This window comes from Triturus cristatus, chromosome 12 (assembly GCF_964204655.1).
Source record: "Triturus cristatus chromosome 12, aTriCri1.1, whole genome shotgun sequence".
Lineage (NCBI taxonomy): Eukaryota > Metazoa > Chordata > Amphibia > Caudata > Salamandridae > Triturus > Triturus cristatus.
The window spans coordinates 527,306,213-527,321,618 of NC_140595.1; the positions used below are offsets into that span (position 1 = coordinate 527,306,213).

The 15,406-nt window shown below is 42.2% G+C and overlaps 1 protein-coding gene across 2 annotated transcripts in view; it reads right to left on the reverse strand.

The window, feature by feature from the left end:
- Positions 1–2,384: 2,384 nt before the first annotated feature.
- Positions 2,385–15,406, reverse strand: part of CETP (cholesteryl ester transfer protein) — a 202,509-nt gene continuing 189,487 nt past the window's right edge. For both annotated transcript variants that reach the window (XM_085637634.1, XM_085637633.1), the window contains exons 10-16: positions 15,257–15,307; positions 11,288–11,455; positions 6,706–6,773; positions 4,484–4,526; positions 4,340–4,409; positions 3,341–3,426; positions 2,385–2,791 (exon numbers count right to left, since the gene is read on the reverse strand). In XM_085637634.1, coding sequence (XP_085493760.1) covers positions 2,717–2,791; positions 3,341–3,426; positions 4,340–4,409; positions 4,484–4,526; positions 6,706–6,773; positions 11,288–11,455; positions 15,257–15,307 — 561 coding nt within the window. In that variant the 3' untranslated portion in view covers positions 2,385–2,716. The remainder of the gene's footprint in view (positions 2,792–3,340; positions 3,427–4,339; positions 4,410–4,483; positions 4,527–6,705; positions 6,774–11,287; positions 11,456–15,256; positions 15,308–15,406) is intronic.

Genomic DNA, 15,406 nt, shown 5'->3' on the forward strand with positions numbered 1-15,406 from the left:
AGACGGCCTGCAAGAAGTCCAGGATTTCATTGATTGGCTCTCAACCTGCAAGGATTAGACTCTTCTCTTACTTATCTCTGGAGCACATCATCTAACCTATGTATTTGGGGTACAATAGTCTGCTGTCTCAGTCTGTGGGGCGTGTCAGTGTATTCTGTGTATCTCACACACTGTTTTGTAGCTCCTCCTTGCTTTTTTGTTAATATCTGATATATGGGCCAGCAATGCCACCCAAACCACAACCTTATGTTAACAAGAAACAAGGAACACGAACCAGCATTAAAGATACTGCCTTGCCTACATATGTTTGTAATCAGAGTTACAAATTTGCTTTACATGTTCTGGAGCAGGGGAGTCGCTATAGTTAATTTTGAAGAATGTATGGTATTTATAAACGTGAACTTCAACAAAAGACAGTGGAAAGCTGTAGATCAAAGACACAGTCAACATGTAATGGGGGTATAGCTGGTAGCTGTTTGTGTACTGGTACTGCATCAGGATGTAGTGTTCTTTAAACAGGTGAGTCTTCAGCTATTTTCTAAATTTGAGCATGGTTGTAACAGTCCTGATGGATCTGGGAATATCATTGCAGATTTATGGTGCATAGATGGAGAAGGCCTGTTGCATTGTTTTTTTCTTTTTTTGCACTTTGTCTCCAGTCTGATTATGTCCTGGCTGTGGGTGTGCAGAGAGCCACTGGAGAATGGAAGCTTGACAGCCATGTTGGCAGGTTTGTCAGTCATAATGGCTTTGTAGCTGATGAAGCTGGTTTTGAATATTGTGGGGGCCAGTTGGGGAGCCAGTGCAGTTCCACTGGGGTGCTGATGGTTCAGAGATGTTTTTTGGTCATATTTCTTCAGGACCTTAATGAGGCATTATGCTGCATGTCGGATTCCATTGAGAGAGTCTAGTGCAGAGTCCCTGAGGGCGTGTAGCAGGAGAGTTGTCATCATCCAGATGCAAAAATATGAGGACTTAACCAGCCCATCTGAAGTCGCTTTCTGAGAGAACTGGTACCAGGCCATCTTAGTTTTGTTAGCATTGTGTTCCTTATGGGAGAGATCAATGCCCAGGAGGAATCCAGGATGGATCAGAGGATTGGGTGAACAGTGGGGTTTGAACCCATTCAGATTCATGTTGTTGAGCAAGGGTTGGACTAGTGGTTGGTTGTTCGTGGCAAATGACAGGGATTCTGCTTTGGTGGGGTGGGGCTTTGGTAGAATCCGATGAGGTTTTGCTCACAAAACCTCTAATTGGAGCAAGGAGACTGTAAGTTTAGCTGGGCAGGAGAACTGCTGAATTGCCCTAATCAGATATTCTAGGGACAAATGCTGAATTCATGGCTACTAAGTGTAAACCTGACAAATTAACGCACAACTCACCTGAGTGACTGTAATCTTATTATTCTTAAAGTGTTAAACAACACAAAATGTATAAGCTGTCAAAGTTAGCAACTCCCATCGGGAAACAGTTGGAGCAACGCGGGCAGAGCCACACGTGCTCCAACTTCGCACGCGCTACCACCCTTGCCTTAACCATGCATATGCGTGGTTAAGGCAGTGCGCGATCTAGTTGCTGGCTGGCAGAAGCAGGAAGGATTAGGAGAGGATGCGACTCAGTGAGGTAAGTGGGTATGGGACCCGGTTTTGGGGGGGGTAGTTTTCAGGGTAAAGGGTAGTCGGGTTTGTTTTCAGGGCTAGGTGGAGGAGGTTGTTGTTTAGGAGGGAGGGGATAGTTTTAGATGTCAGGGCCGGGGCTTGAGGGGCGTTTTAGGGCTCAGGGGTAGTTTTCAGGGCTGGAAGAGGGAGTTGTTTTTTAGGATCGAGGGGGTAGTTTCCGATGTCAGGGCGGGGGTCGTTTTAGGACTCAAGACGGGGGCAGAGATCGTAATACTTTTTATAGCTTGTGGGGCTGGGTCGTTTTTAGGGCTCGGGGGTCGAGTAGTTTTTAGGGCTATGGAGAGGGTGGGGTAGTTCTTAGGACTCAGGGTGTTGTTCGGGTAGGGTTTAGGGCTTGGGGAGGGCAGGTAGTTTTTAGGACTGGGGCAGGGACGTTTTTAGGACAGGGGTGGGGGGGGGGTGGTTTTCCAGAGGTAGGGGGTAGTTTTAGGAGTCAGGGTGGGGGCATGGGTCGGGGGTTAAAACTTACCTGTCCAGTCTTAACCAAGGATATGTCCTTACCATACATGCCATAAAAACGCATAATTATTTTTAAAGGCATGCATGGTAAAGGCATATTCGTGGTTAAGACTTGCGTTGTTGAGACGGCGTGGAACTGGCATGAACGCATACGTGGTTCCATCACACAACCACTCCCATCCCCCAATACTTTCTAGTAATTTTATAATTGACTACAATATTTAGTACTCATGAGTATGACAACCATTTCACGAAAATTAAGCTTTAATACTACACAAGTGTGTCCTATAACAACATTTATCGTTGTTTTTAATATAAAGTAATTAAATCATTTTACAAAAACATAGTATATATCAATACAAGTCAAGTGAAAATGGACTTTGTTTATTCTTCCTGGAAAAGCCAAGATTGCTGCTCAAGAATTGAAAAAAACAAATGTAGAGCATGTGCGCAGGTATTTGAACTTGTACCTTAAAAAGTAGTTCCCACTAGCAATTCTCACTAAATCTATCAAGACAAATATATTGACAGGAAGCTAGTTCCCATAAAGCATTAGCAGTGGTGTAGAGTGTTTCTTCTTATAAAGTTTGTTTAAGAAAATCAACAAGCAAATGGTGCGGGAACCCGAAGTCTAGTTGAACAATGAGGTAGCCCTAGAAAAAAAAGAAAGTGTGTTAAACCTATCTTACAGGTATTCTGCATGATATTAATTGCAATTGCATTTATACAGCACTTCATACCTCAGATGAAACGCTGAACCACATTAGTGGGTGGGTAGCACACAACACCACGGGGGAGTGAGAGATTGGGAAAGAGTTGAATTGTAGTGTGGACTGTGTGGGGAGATTTCTGGATGTGTGTGTGAGTGATCACAGTGGTACTCTTATCCTCTCTTGGGTTGTGCACACACACATGTAATGAGAGGAAGAGGAGTGAGAGAATCCATGCACTTTACACTAAGTTACTGTTGAACCTGATTGAGCGGGTCTCGAAAGAATCCACCCAGGATGGACAGAGAAGCAGTCCTTGGCATGCACTGGATATAGGAAGTCAATGCGGATGCTCAATATAATCACCTGGAGTGACAGAGGAGCTACACACCAGCATGAACTGTTTGTAGTCAATGTGGATAACCCTTAGCTAGGAGCAAGAAGACCACAGTCATAGTGTGTAAAGGATATATACCATACATGTCTACTTACCTCCTTTGTAATGATTTCTGGATTTTTAATTTCGAAGAAATGTAATCCTTTACTGTTCATCAGAGCGGTCAGACCAGACTCGAGTCCTATCAATCATAACCAAACATACTTTTATGTTTTGTGTGACATAATGTCATGTATGTAGTGAAATTAAGTATGTTACTTGAAAATTCTTTGATAAGTGGTAGGGTTAAGTTTCTGGCAAAAAAAAGTTAGGAAATACAAAACTGAATATGCCACATAACAATATCAAACATTAATTGCCCTTACAGATGATAGCACACGTATCATAACATATGAATAGCATTTTACATCTATTACGACATCAGTAATCATATCATGAAACTTCTTTAAGGAAGGGGGACTTAAAATATGCGGATATAACATGACTAAATTCTTCACAGAAAGAGTAGCAAGTAGCAGGATTAGTTATATAATTCATAATAGTGAAAAATACCCAAAGCAGACCAATGCTACTAAGACTAGAGTGAATGTATAGTGCAAAACTATGTTATAGTTAGCATATCACGTGAGTGTTATCCTTAAAAGACGCATATCCTAGCCCAGTCTAGCGTGTCTGTCTTTCATTGAGAAATGATACATCAGTGGCAATTACTGAATTTCTTCTTGGTGTCCGCATAAGTAAAATTAAAATCTCCACTGCCCTATTTTATGGTTTTATATTACCATCCCCTGCAGCAGCAGACATTAAGACCAAATGTTATTTTGGTGTTTTACCAGAAATGGCTCCTGGCAAGTGCTTTTAGAATCCCCTGGCCAAATTTCCTCCATACTATTGAAATGCAGCTGCTGGATTCAATAGCATGTTTAGAGTTTCTTCCGGAAATAGGAAGATTTTCAATTATCATTAAACTCTAAATTGGATCCAACGCTCTTTTAATTTCCATTGTTTTCGGCCAGCCAAATTTAAAGCCTGTGTTTAACTCCCCACAAATGGAAGTCAGAGTAGTTATTTAAAATAATGCTCGTGAAACTTACGGGAAATGACTGCTGGGATGCCAACTGCATAGACGGTCCTCTTTAAAAAGTGCCGGACTGATCCGTCCCTCTAAAAAGAGAAAGAAAGCATTTCAAATGGTTTCAAGGATATCCGAATATATGATTACCTCGTGAGCTACCTACCGCGGACATTTTTGAGGCACTTCTGTAATCTTTAATTTTGATTCTATGGAAGGTAAGAAAGAGAAACATATTTTGTGGTTAGTGCATCAAACAGTTGAAGGCATAATATCACACCCAGAGCATTGAACTTTGCATCATAGGGTATCAAGCTTGGGCAGTCATTACTAACTGGGCAGAGATGGTACAAGTTGGTAAAATGCCAGATATTTGGGATACTTTACATTTGTTCCACTCTGTAGCATTTAGAAACATTGGTGGTATGACTGGAAGATGCTTTGGAAATACCAAGAGAAGAACCTAAAGTGCAGGAACGTTTTTTTTTTTTAACACAAAGTTATTTCTTTTTTGATTTATACTCGGTTAGCACCATCCAGTAAACCTTATTAAGATATAACAGTTTACAGAGCTGGTAGGACAATGATCGCAATAGTTGTCCTTCATTACAGTAGACCGCATGACATACCAGAATAAAACAGATTATCAAATGTTATGTTGTTAGGTTATTTATATTTGTAAAGTGCGCAGTTACCCGGGGGTGTCCTGGCGCTAATAGCACAACTCTACTGAGAGAGACAGGGTTGCACGGAGAGAAATATAGCTGGGAGGCACTATGAGTTTAAGCCAGGTTTTGAGTTGTTTCCTGAACCTCATAGAGATCCACCATTGGAAAGCAAGTAATTCAAACTGCAGTGGCGGCTACTCCTCAAGAGCGGAGGAGCGTCACCCCGCCTGCTGCAAGCGCAGTAGTCAAACACAAATAAATAAAATGGCATATCAATGCCATTTTATTTATTAGCCACCGCACTGACTCGTGCTGTGTATAGAGCAATTGTGGGGGCAGGGCTGAATCCTGCAAATGCAGGATGACAGCACTGGTCTGCACTGTGCATGTCGGATTGGCCAGCCGTCTTGAGACTGCTAGCCTGACGTGCACTGTAGACCTAGCAATCCAAAGGCTGTGAAACAGGCTGGTGATTGCTGGCACAGGACACCAGCCTCAAAATGAGCGCTGGGTGAGCCTGCTCCGACCAATCCTGGAGCTGCTCTCATACCAAGAGAGCAGCTCCAGGATTGGTTGGAGTTGCGTTCCGCAAGCAGGAAGGAAGTCCTTCCTTTTCCTGCTTGCGGACAGCAAAGAGAAGTGCCTCACTGGTCGTGCTACTGCATTTATGATGAGTCATGCACCTTCACAACCGGCCATGTTTTATTTAAGCTAGCCACCACTGTCATACTGTTAACTTACCCGAACTGAGTAACCCAGCCCACCCTCTCCCAAACTGGACATCATCACTGTGGGCATTAATTATGTCATAATCCGTAGCTGTGTAGTGGTATTGTTGCCGACCTGAAATCAGTGGGTGCAAAGAGTCCGCCACGTGCCAGTAACAGTTGCAATATGTGCTAGGGGTCCCAGCCCAGTACTATAGACACTGTAACGGTGTATTCGCAGGTTAGAACATTGATATCTTTATGAAGTAAATAGAATAGTATATCAGAGGGGGGAAGATTAGTACTTCCGATTAATTACCTCCAGTTTATAGGGCTTTGAAGGATTCCAGCAATGCATCCCATGCCATTGCTATGTTTTTTTCCGCAAACCCTAATATTCTTCCCGGCGCAGTGCTCCACTCTCTGCTATCCCTTATCTCTGCACCTCTGCCCTTTATTGGGAAACCATGGGAGCCATCGAGGATTTCCGGTGTCTTGTTAAGAGCCATTTTGACAGAAAGAGCACGTCTACAAAGCGTGCCACCACTTTAGTTCCCTGGGTCTAGTGAATAAGCCTAGAAATACAGTGGCCTGCCAATGATCTTGCTCGGTTAGTTCCGAATCGGCGACCCTGATTTGTGCCCAGTAAAAGGATAATACTGGACAGTCCCATAACATGTGTAGGAGCTTGGCGTACAGGGCATGACATTGGGACATGTGTCGAGGTACTGTGTGGAACATCGACTGGAGTGTATGCAGTGTGAGGTAAGCCCGATTGAATATGGAAAACTGGATACATTTAAACCGGGAATTGCGGGAGATTTTTTGGGTAAATGAATACATTCTTACTATGCTGATCTGACCCATATAGTCTGTAGGTTGGAGATGGGAGATGGGATGGTAGAATATGTGTTGAACATGTTGCAAACTCCAAAAACTGTGAGTGCTTCAAAGACAACTGTTTTGTACCTTTGACATTGCCCACTGGTGTACCTCATAGCCTGGACACTTACGTAGCATTGGACAGGTGTAAAATCAGTTTCTTCTCTGCATAGGACGCTTGGATAGTAGTAGTAACCTCCTAGTGGGAGAAATAAAACAAGGTGAAAAATAAAATCTCCAAGGTATTCAGATTTACTTATTAAATTACATATTCCTTCTCTACTATTTGTATTTTCTCCTTCCACCATCTAATTCCCAAGCCTTGTGCTGGAGTACAGCAAACTGTGCAATATTACTAGGGAAGTTCATCTGAGAATAACATTCTTATTTAATAAAGGCAGCAACCATTCATCATCTGTGTAATGGTTAAAAAGGCATCATTTGTACACGCTTCCTTCTTTTGCACATTTTCTAAAGAAGTGGTAAACTATAGTCATTGCGCTTGCACTGTCCATGCCTATGACGTCATGATGCATCACAGTCCTCTGACTACACATGTACGTACATATGTAAGGCGCCCAATGGTTTTGTCGTTCACTTATGTGCTTGTTTGTGTCAACCTCCGCCTGTCCCTTGGTTCTTCTTTGGTGCTTTGCCTCACTGTCTTACTTTTCTCAGTTTTGGCCACACGTCTTTTGCAATCTCGTTTCCATACATAGCTTCCTTTGGATTTCATAGATTGGCCCTGATTTGGCAATCTGGGTCAATTTGTGGTAAAACCACATGCCATTACAACTAATTGTACTCTTCTTATTACCAAATATATTACTTTAAATGTGGAATAGCTTGTGGAAACAGTGTTTCTGCATCATACGTGCGGAGGTAGCACCAGGTTTTTGCTAGTGCAAGACACAACTTTCCCCTTCTGGTGCTGCAAATGAGGTATTATACCACCTCTAAAGTGGGAATACCGCATCACTTCGGATTGAAGATAAGCAATCCACTTATCTCCCATTTAAGATGACTTTTGTTCACTTCCAACGCTCTTCGAGTGAGTGCCATTGTGCTTTTATTGCCCACTTCCATTATTTCACTGCTCTGCACTCTGAGTTTCTCACCTTTATGCTTCCTGTTGGGTTTTTTTGTTTTTCTTTCTTTCTGGGAACACCTTGTAACTCCCTTTAGGCTACTACTGCCACTTGGACAATCTGTTACTTGCAGCAACATATATACCTGTAGGATACACCCTGCAGCGCTTTGATCCACAGACAGGTGGAGGCACCAATATCATTGCTATCTCCTTCTCCTCCTCTTCCTCTTCTACCCCCTGCCCACTTGGAAATCAATGGAGCTTCAGCAGAATCTGTAAAGTGGCATATGCACCAGGGCATGTCTTGGAATCCACTGCCCTGTCACTGTCTCATGTGAAAGGAATGGTAATGCGGTCATTGTAACCAAGGGCTAAACACTGAGTGTCTTTACAAACAAATTCTATTGCACAATACCCAATGACATAACCACAGCAAAATACACTAGAGGCACCAGGAATATACCTACACACAATCAACAAAGCAGCAACAGCCAGCAAGATATCAACTAGTTTCTCTTCAATAGATCTAGACATAGGTGGTGCACCAAAAATTAACCAGAATGTGTCATGCTAGAAGATATCTGAATCCAAACATCCTGTGTTCCAATTAAACCAAACACTTAAAAGGTCATGAGAGGAATACTTGCAAATAGTCTAACCACTGGCAGTCACTTGGGGTAGCATTCCAACCCATTGTTGTTTTGCCACCCATGCCACCTCAGATTAGACCTAGAACCAAGCTCCCTCCGACTGAAAAGCCCCAAATAGGCTGAAACAGGTCTTGGGTTGCTTGTGTTCCGGTTCGCAAAGGACCTGGCTTGGTAGTTCGGGATGGAGCAGGACCACGGTTGATTTGCATTTTTCTGGGTCTAATCTGAGATGGCATTGTGGACAAAATGAGAAATTTCCACTGGTTAGGCTATTTGCAAGCATTGCTACCACCATCATTTTGTATGTTTGAGCCAATAAAACCAAAATCATTACAAGAGAACCATCAAGAAGCATCAACAATACTCTCATGGAACCAAAACAACTTCAAGTACCACACAGCTGGCAACAGGTTGCTCTCCAGCAGAACTAAGCCTAACCAGTATCTCTCAATCCATATATGCAGACGTTATAGGGGTGCTAAGCTCATGGTAAGTTAACAGGAGGCTGGTTATGTGGCTTTCAATACCACGGCTGGCTCCATTGTATCGCCCCTTCTGTTACTTAAAATAATAAAATAGCAAATGTAATTAAATTCACAGGGGTATAAAGAAATACAATGACAAAAACTAAAAATCACACTGACAACAGAACAAATATGCATTAAATACAAAATAATAGAAATCCTAGTTCTCAATGTGTATGTCCATCTCCAAGCTCAAAGCTGAGTCTGTCCTATACATAGGAACCAAAATACTCAGAGGAAACTCAATTTTAACAATTCTGAAGGAGAATGGAATCATCGTCGACGTTTCAGTCTTCGTTGAAACAAATCTGTGAGACCATCTTGAGGACCCAATAAATTCAAATACGAATTCTGGACCCCTTAGTGTGACGAGTCTTAAATATCTGAAGTGAGTCTGAAGAAGTAGCTTAATTGTTATAGTAATGATCTCCTTGACGGCATGAGGGCAAAAATATTTCTTCTCTCTTCGAAATCGGCGTCTACCTTGTTAGTTCAGAGCAGATCAGGTATGGTCAGAACGCCCTGCATCAAGGAGATCCTTACTATACCAATTAAGTTACCTTTTCAGACTCGCTTCAGATATTTGATTTGTCACACCATACTATGCTCTGAATCGATTCTCCGTTGACCAACAAGAATCCATATTTGAACTAATTGGGTCCTGAAGATGGTCTCACAGATTTGTTTCAACAAAACTAAAACGTCGATGACAATTCCATTCTCCTTAAGAATTGTCAAAATTAAGTTTCTGCTGAGTATTTTCGTTCCTATGTATAGGACAGACTCAGCTTGGAGATGGACATACACATTGACAACTAAGATTTCTATTCTTTTGTATTTAATGTATTCATGTTCTGTTGTCAGTGTGATTTTTAGCTTTTGTCATTGTATTTCTTTGTACCCCTGTACATTAGTCCCGTGAATTTAATGACATTTGTTATTTTATTATTCTTTGAAATACATTTCCTTTGTAAAACTTACCACCCGGTTGCTGTAATTAATTTGCTAATTTTGTCTAAAATAATTGTTTGTTTTGCCCTTTTGAGTATTATTAGTTATCACTTCACAGAAACGTTTTTTTTTTAGTCTTCTTAACTTTGTACTTCAATAAATCCCTTGTAGGGAGCTCTACCTTACAGCGTTTCTACCCAAGCCCAAAATGGTCAATTGGGTCGCCCATTTACCTATCACCTTCTGTTACTTAGGCACTGTTCCCTTAATGCACAAATCAGCGCAGCACAGATCTGTAAATTACGTGTGGATTTTACAGAGTTTTGAGAATATTCACCCCCACAATTCTACACCTTTACTATAGAACAGACTAGCTGCATTCTCATTCCCACTTGTACATTGGGCAGTGGATTCTCTAGAAGTGAATTTTAAGGAGGGGGCACAGGTAAAACTGGTGGGGCCACCTACAAGATATATACGCATACATACAAAGTTGGATTTAAATGTTGTAAGCAATAATAATATAATAAAAATCCCACTCCAACTACACTGCTTTAAAGTCATAGGTAGTCGGGCAAATTATTGTGCGTGGTAAGGAGCTGCGTCTGTCTATATTTCTGCCTCGACTTCTGGCACATTCAACAACTGTGGTGGTTGTGTATGCGATGGGGAAGCAGGACAAATTTGTTGGGCCACGAGCCCCATCTGCCCCCCTCCCCCCAATGGGCAAGCAATCAATGCCTCCGCACCAGAAGTTACTTTGAGCAGCAGTCAATATTTGCACAATATGCAGAGACCCTGAGCATGATCTTTTAGAATTATGAATAGTACAGCTACACCCGGTAATTTGTTGGGTGTGATAAAGTCCACACCTTCGCTATTTTTTCCAGGTGCATATCATAAGGCAAATGTACACAGTCAAACAATGCCTGGTAAATATTGTAGCATGTGCATTTTCTCATGGGAGCATCAAGATACATAAGTTATGCCTTCTCAAATAAAAATCTTGTTACAGGTCCTATTTGCTCTTTATGTCACCCATTAAATTCCAAACCACAAGGAATACATTTTTACTTGGTGTGATAAATAGCACACCTCCCTCCAGGACACTTCTGATCAAGGCCTGAGACATGTATTATTATCCATATAAGTAGTAAAACCCTTAGAAAAAGTCCACAACACAATAGATAGCACAGTTAAGGCCATATAAAGTATAAGGAACTAACAAAAGCGGCTTTGCTGATGACGCTAAATTTACATTACGAAGGTGTAAAAACCTACTATATAGAAACAAAAGGCTTTTCTGGTTTGATTTGATGATCAACAGGTCAACTTTTCATTGAACTAAGCAAGTCTGCCATGGAGGTCAAACACGGTCCGCAAACAGGTTGGAAGCACTTACAGTAATGATATGAAAAAAGACTTTAAACACTTCTGGCATTTGGGTACCCATCACATAGCGTGTCAGTAACGTTATACAGTCATTGGACATACTTACAGTTTCAAAATAGAATGCCACAGAGGAATCCTCTTCCCCGGAGGAAACAATGAATTCTGCTGCCATGTTTGATTTCACCACCGTTCCTTCTGGGGTAAATGAAATGCGCGGAGCAGTGAGACTCCAAGCTTTGGCAATACAATCTTTCAAAGGAACACCCTGGAAGATCTGCAGGAGACAGTGAGATGGTTTAAAGAATAACATGCTATCAGCCCTCCAAAGGCACTACTTGAGCCATGGGCCTGGACGCCAGAAGTAGGCTTGATCATCATTTGCATGGAGGTACAAAAGTCATATTTTAAAACAAAATGTAATTGTAAGAAAGAGAATTATTAATTGGGTGAATGGAAGTACACCAGAAGTAATAAAAGTCACTAACTTGTTAGGTCTAGTTAGAGGTTTCAGTAGTTTAATCCTAAACTCAACCCCTGGTAGCTGTGGCACAGAGCAGACAGGCTTAACTGAAAGCATTTGGAAGTACCAAAACAGTTAGAAGCTAAAAAACAAAATACCATAAAAATCCCACTCCAATTTGGGAAAGCAAAGAAAAATCTAATAAACAAAATAACACCAAAACAACAAAAATCAAAAAAGAGGAACCGGAGATAAGAATTTTAGAAGAATTAAGGTAAAAAGCATCAAGAAAAAATTATAACACCAATATTAGTCTATGGTAGTGGTTGACTGGGACCTAAGTACAATTTCAGACCGACCAAAATTGAGTGCGGTTGGCTACAGCAAGCAGGTTCATCCCCTTCTGAGATTTTACCTTGGGATTTCGTATTTTAAATGGAGGTTGACATCCTAAAGAAGGTCAAGGCTGCAGGATGTGTTTGGGGATGGGTTCCATGAGACCGGATATAATCTCGCTGAGGGCCTGCTGAAACAATTCTACTGTTGCTGAGAAGCTCCAAGCAGTGGAAGTCTGTTTCTGCAGCCCAGCAAAGTCGCTCGTTGGCTGAATCACCTCAGGTGATTAGTCCCGGTCCTCTGGGAGCTGAAGTCAGAACAGCACTTCAGACATTTTAGGAGAATCCTGAAATCAAGTTTGACACAGCCAAAGGCTCCAGGATCTTGAGGACAGCACTTAGCGATCAAGACTCACTCAAGCAGAGTACACCAGCACAATACCATCTGGCCCCAGTTGCAACTGGTTAGGTGGGCATTTCAGTGAAAAGGTGTCTTGCAGCATGTTGTGTCCCTGTAGCCTCATAGGAGGCCAGCCAACTTACACCTGGAGCGGTCTACCTCTTTTTCCTGGGTAGAAGTGGGAACAAGTCTAGTCCTTCAGGTCTACTCACAAATCTCAAACAGCAGGTGCAGTCCCTTATCTGTTCTTCCACAGGTCCAGAAAATGTTCTGCGGAGTGCGCCTCTGGGCACCACATTTATGGCTGGCCCTAGCTAGTGTATGGCAGTGACTCCTAGCACCCCCCCAACCAATGAGGCAGAAGTGCAAGGGGCAACCTATTCCCGCAGTTATTGTTTGCCCTACTACAAACAATCCTACAATACACCTTATTCCTGAAATCCGATATGAGGGAAGACTTTCTTTATTGTGACGGATAATAAGGTGGGGTTTTAGCTCAGAGTCAATGTGTGATGTTTTGTATGATCTGTCAAATCCTCATCAATGTATAACATTGTATTTACCACAGGCAAATGCGCCCGGGAGGAATTCATAAACAGAATGCTGAAGAGATGTGTACAGAGAGCTTTGCAACAGGGGGTGCCATGGGTCAAAGTTTCAAGAGATAACATTGTGGGCACAAAGGACCACTCTCCACAGTGTCACAGGGTTGCCACCTTATGAAGGCATGAGGAGAGGAAGTTTGAACCTAGGGAAGACAACGGTGAGTGAGGAGGATGTGTGGAAAAGTGTTAGAATGGCAAAACATATCCGGAGAAGTCCTGGATTTGGTATGATCACTCCCACAATGTGAAAAGTGGGGTCTGAGAAGAGGGAGATGAAGTATTGGTAAAGAAACCCAGGTTTGTGAAGCAAGACACTTCTGGTTACAAGGGGCCCTTCAAGATCAAACAGGTGCAGAAGAATGTGGTGGTGTTGGAAACAGGTGAGGTGTGATGTGTCTCATTGGGTGTGATCCACCTCAACAGGATCTTATCAAATAAGAACCCGTGGGTGGGCGCAAAAGAACAATCTGGTCCTGAATCCATGTTGGTTGAAGGATTGTGTGTGAGAATGAGATGTGTATTGACACTGTTGTTGACAATTTTGTCGTTGTCTTTGCCTGTTTGTTTCCCTAGTCTCCATTAACCCCTTGTGTACGCATGACGTCTCCCGGCCGTCATGCATTACGGTGGGCGTGTGCGCACGACGGCCGGGAGCCGTTGTGTTCGCGAACGCCGTTTATTTCTCCCGCACAGCGGGAGAAATAAACCCGCACGCAAGGGGTTAATATTTAACATTTCATTGGTTGCTTCTCTGTGACCCACTCCACACCTTTCTGTTAGAAAGCTGTTGTGGCTTGGGCTTTAAGGTGGGGTAGAAAGGCTATGTGACACCGTATTCTTCCGCGGATTGCTGGCTGGAACTTCCTGAATGTCAACTGGATAATCTGGCCAAACAATGCAGTTTTTTTTTTTTGCTCTATTGGTGGTGTTTACTCAATAAAGCTGAACAACCTACACTGGCTGTTGTAATCTATTAAGAGCATGTAGTCAACAAAAGCTTCTCCCATGTAGTTCATCCCTGCTGAGGACATGCCAAGGACCCCTAAGTTAGGCACGCAGAAAGCATGTATGGTAACTGAACACAGGTGAAATCACAAACAAGCTACTGTGAGTTGGATATCTTGGATGGTTATTTTTGTCTTTCCTCCATATTAGGGCCTCCCTTCCAACACCTGCACCTCAGATGGCCACCATAACTCCTCGTCACAGCAACCATTGTCTGATACCAGGACAGGGAGCAGCCAGACCACTTCAGCACGACTGCTTAGAGTCTCATCAAACCTACATCTGTGGTCTTGGCTCGCTTGCTCCTGAAAACAAAGCATGTAAGGCTGAACTGAACTGTTTTGAGCTGCGCTTTTCACTTCTGAATACTAAACAGCAAAACAGACTCAATAGAACCACTAAGACCCTCATCACGAGTGCCTCTTAATTTCAAAGGGGCCGATAACAGTATTTACTGGTCCCATTAGAATTATGACATTTGTAGAGTTTTGCAGTTCTGTGCCTATTGACACTGAAATGTTGCCTTCTGAAAGTATCCAAAATCTCCATGTGAAAATTTAAGAGAAAATTAGAAATTACTAGGGGACTCAGACCTGGAATTACTGACTCCTTTGGTAATTTCTAAAGAGACCCTCAGGGTCATACTTTGGATGGCCTGGATTCTTTCAACCCTCTGGAGTTACAAAGAGCCTTGACATTGGTAGCTCTGAAGGGTGGGACAAATCCAGTCCATTTTGAGGGCCACGCCTAATGAGAGCCTGTATAAGGTGTGAACACTGGGTATTGTCATATATTTACAGCAGTATAAGCAGACAAAACTGAGTAACTATATCTAAATCTCTGAACCTACATCACCCTCCATGAGACAGCGTTAAATGCTCAATGTCACTAACATTCGAGAGGAGAAGCAGAATATGAAGTTCTTGGATTTTCAGCTTCTCAGCTGTACCCGGCTCTTGGGATCTAGCAATGACATACAATACTGCCGCAAGAATTGCCCAGTACTCCTTTCTACCCAGGAGCAGGATAACCAGCCTAACATGGTCCCAATCATTTGGATCTTTCTCATTAATACAAAAGTTCCTGTGATGCAACTTATTTAATAATAAAACTTTTTATATTCATCTCTGTTTTCTCTGTTGACGGAGGGTGCCATTTATTTTTACATCGCATTTCTATGCTGAACATGCATGTAAAATCAAATTATTCATGTCTTTCAACTTTCTTTCTCTCAGTAGACATAGCTTGATAATATCTTCTGATAAATTACCTGTTTTAGAATCACTCTGTGAGTTTCTATGTCTTCAGTTTCAACCATGTCCTGAAAATATATGAAAGCATGTTAGTCTTTGGAGTACATATTCGTACAGAATTGATGGAGCATGATTGAGATCTCGGAGGACGGATTACTCTGTCACAA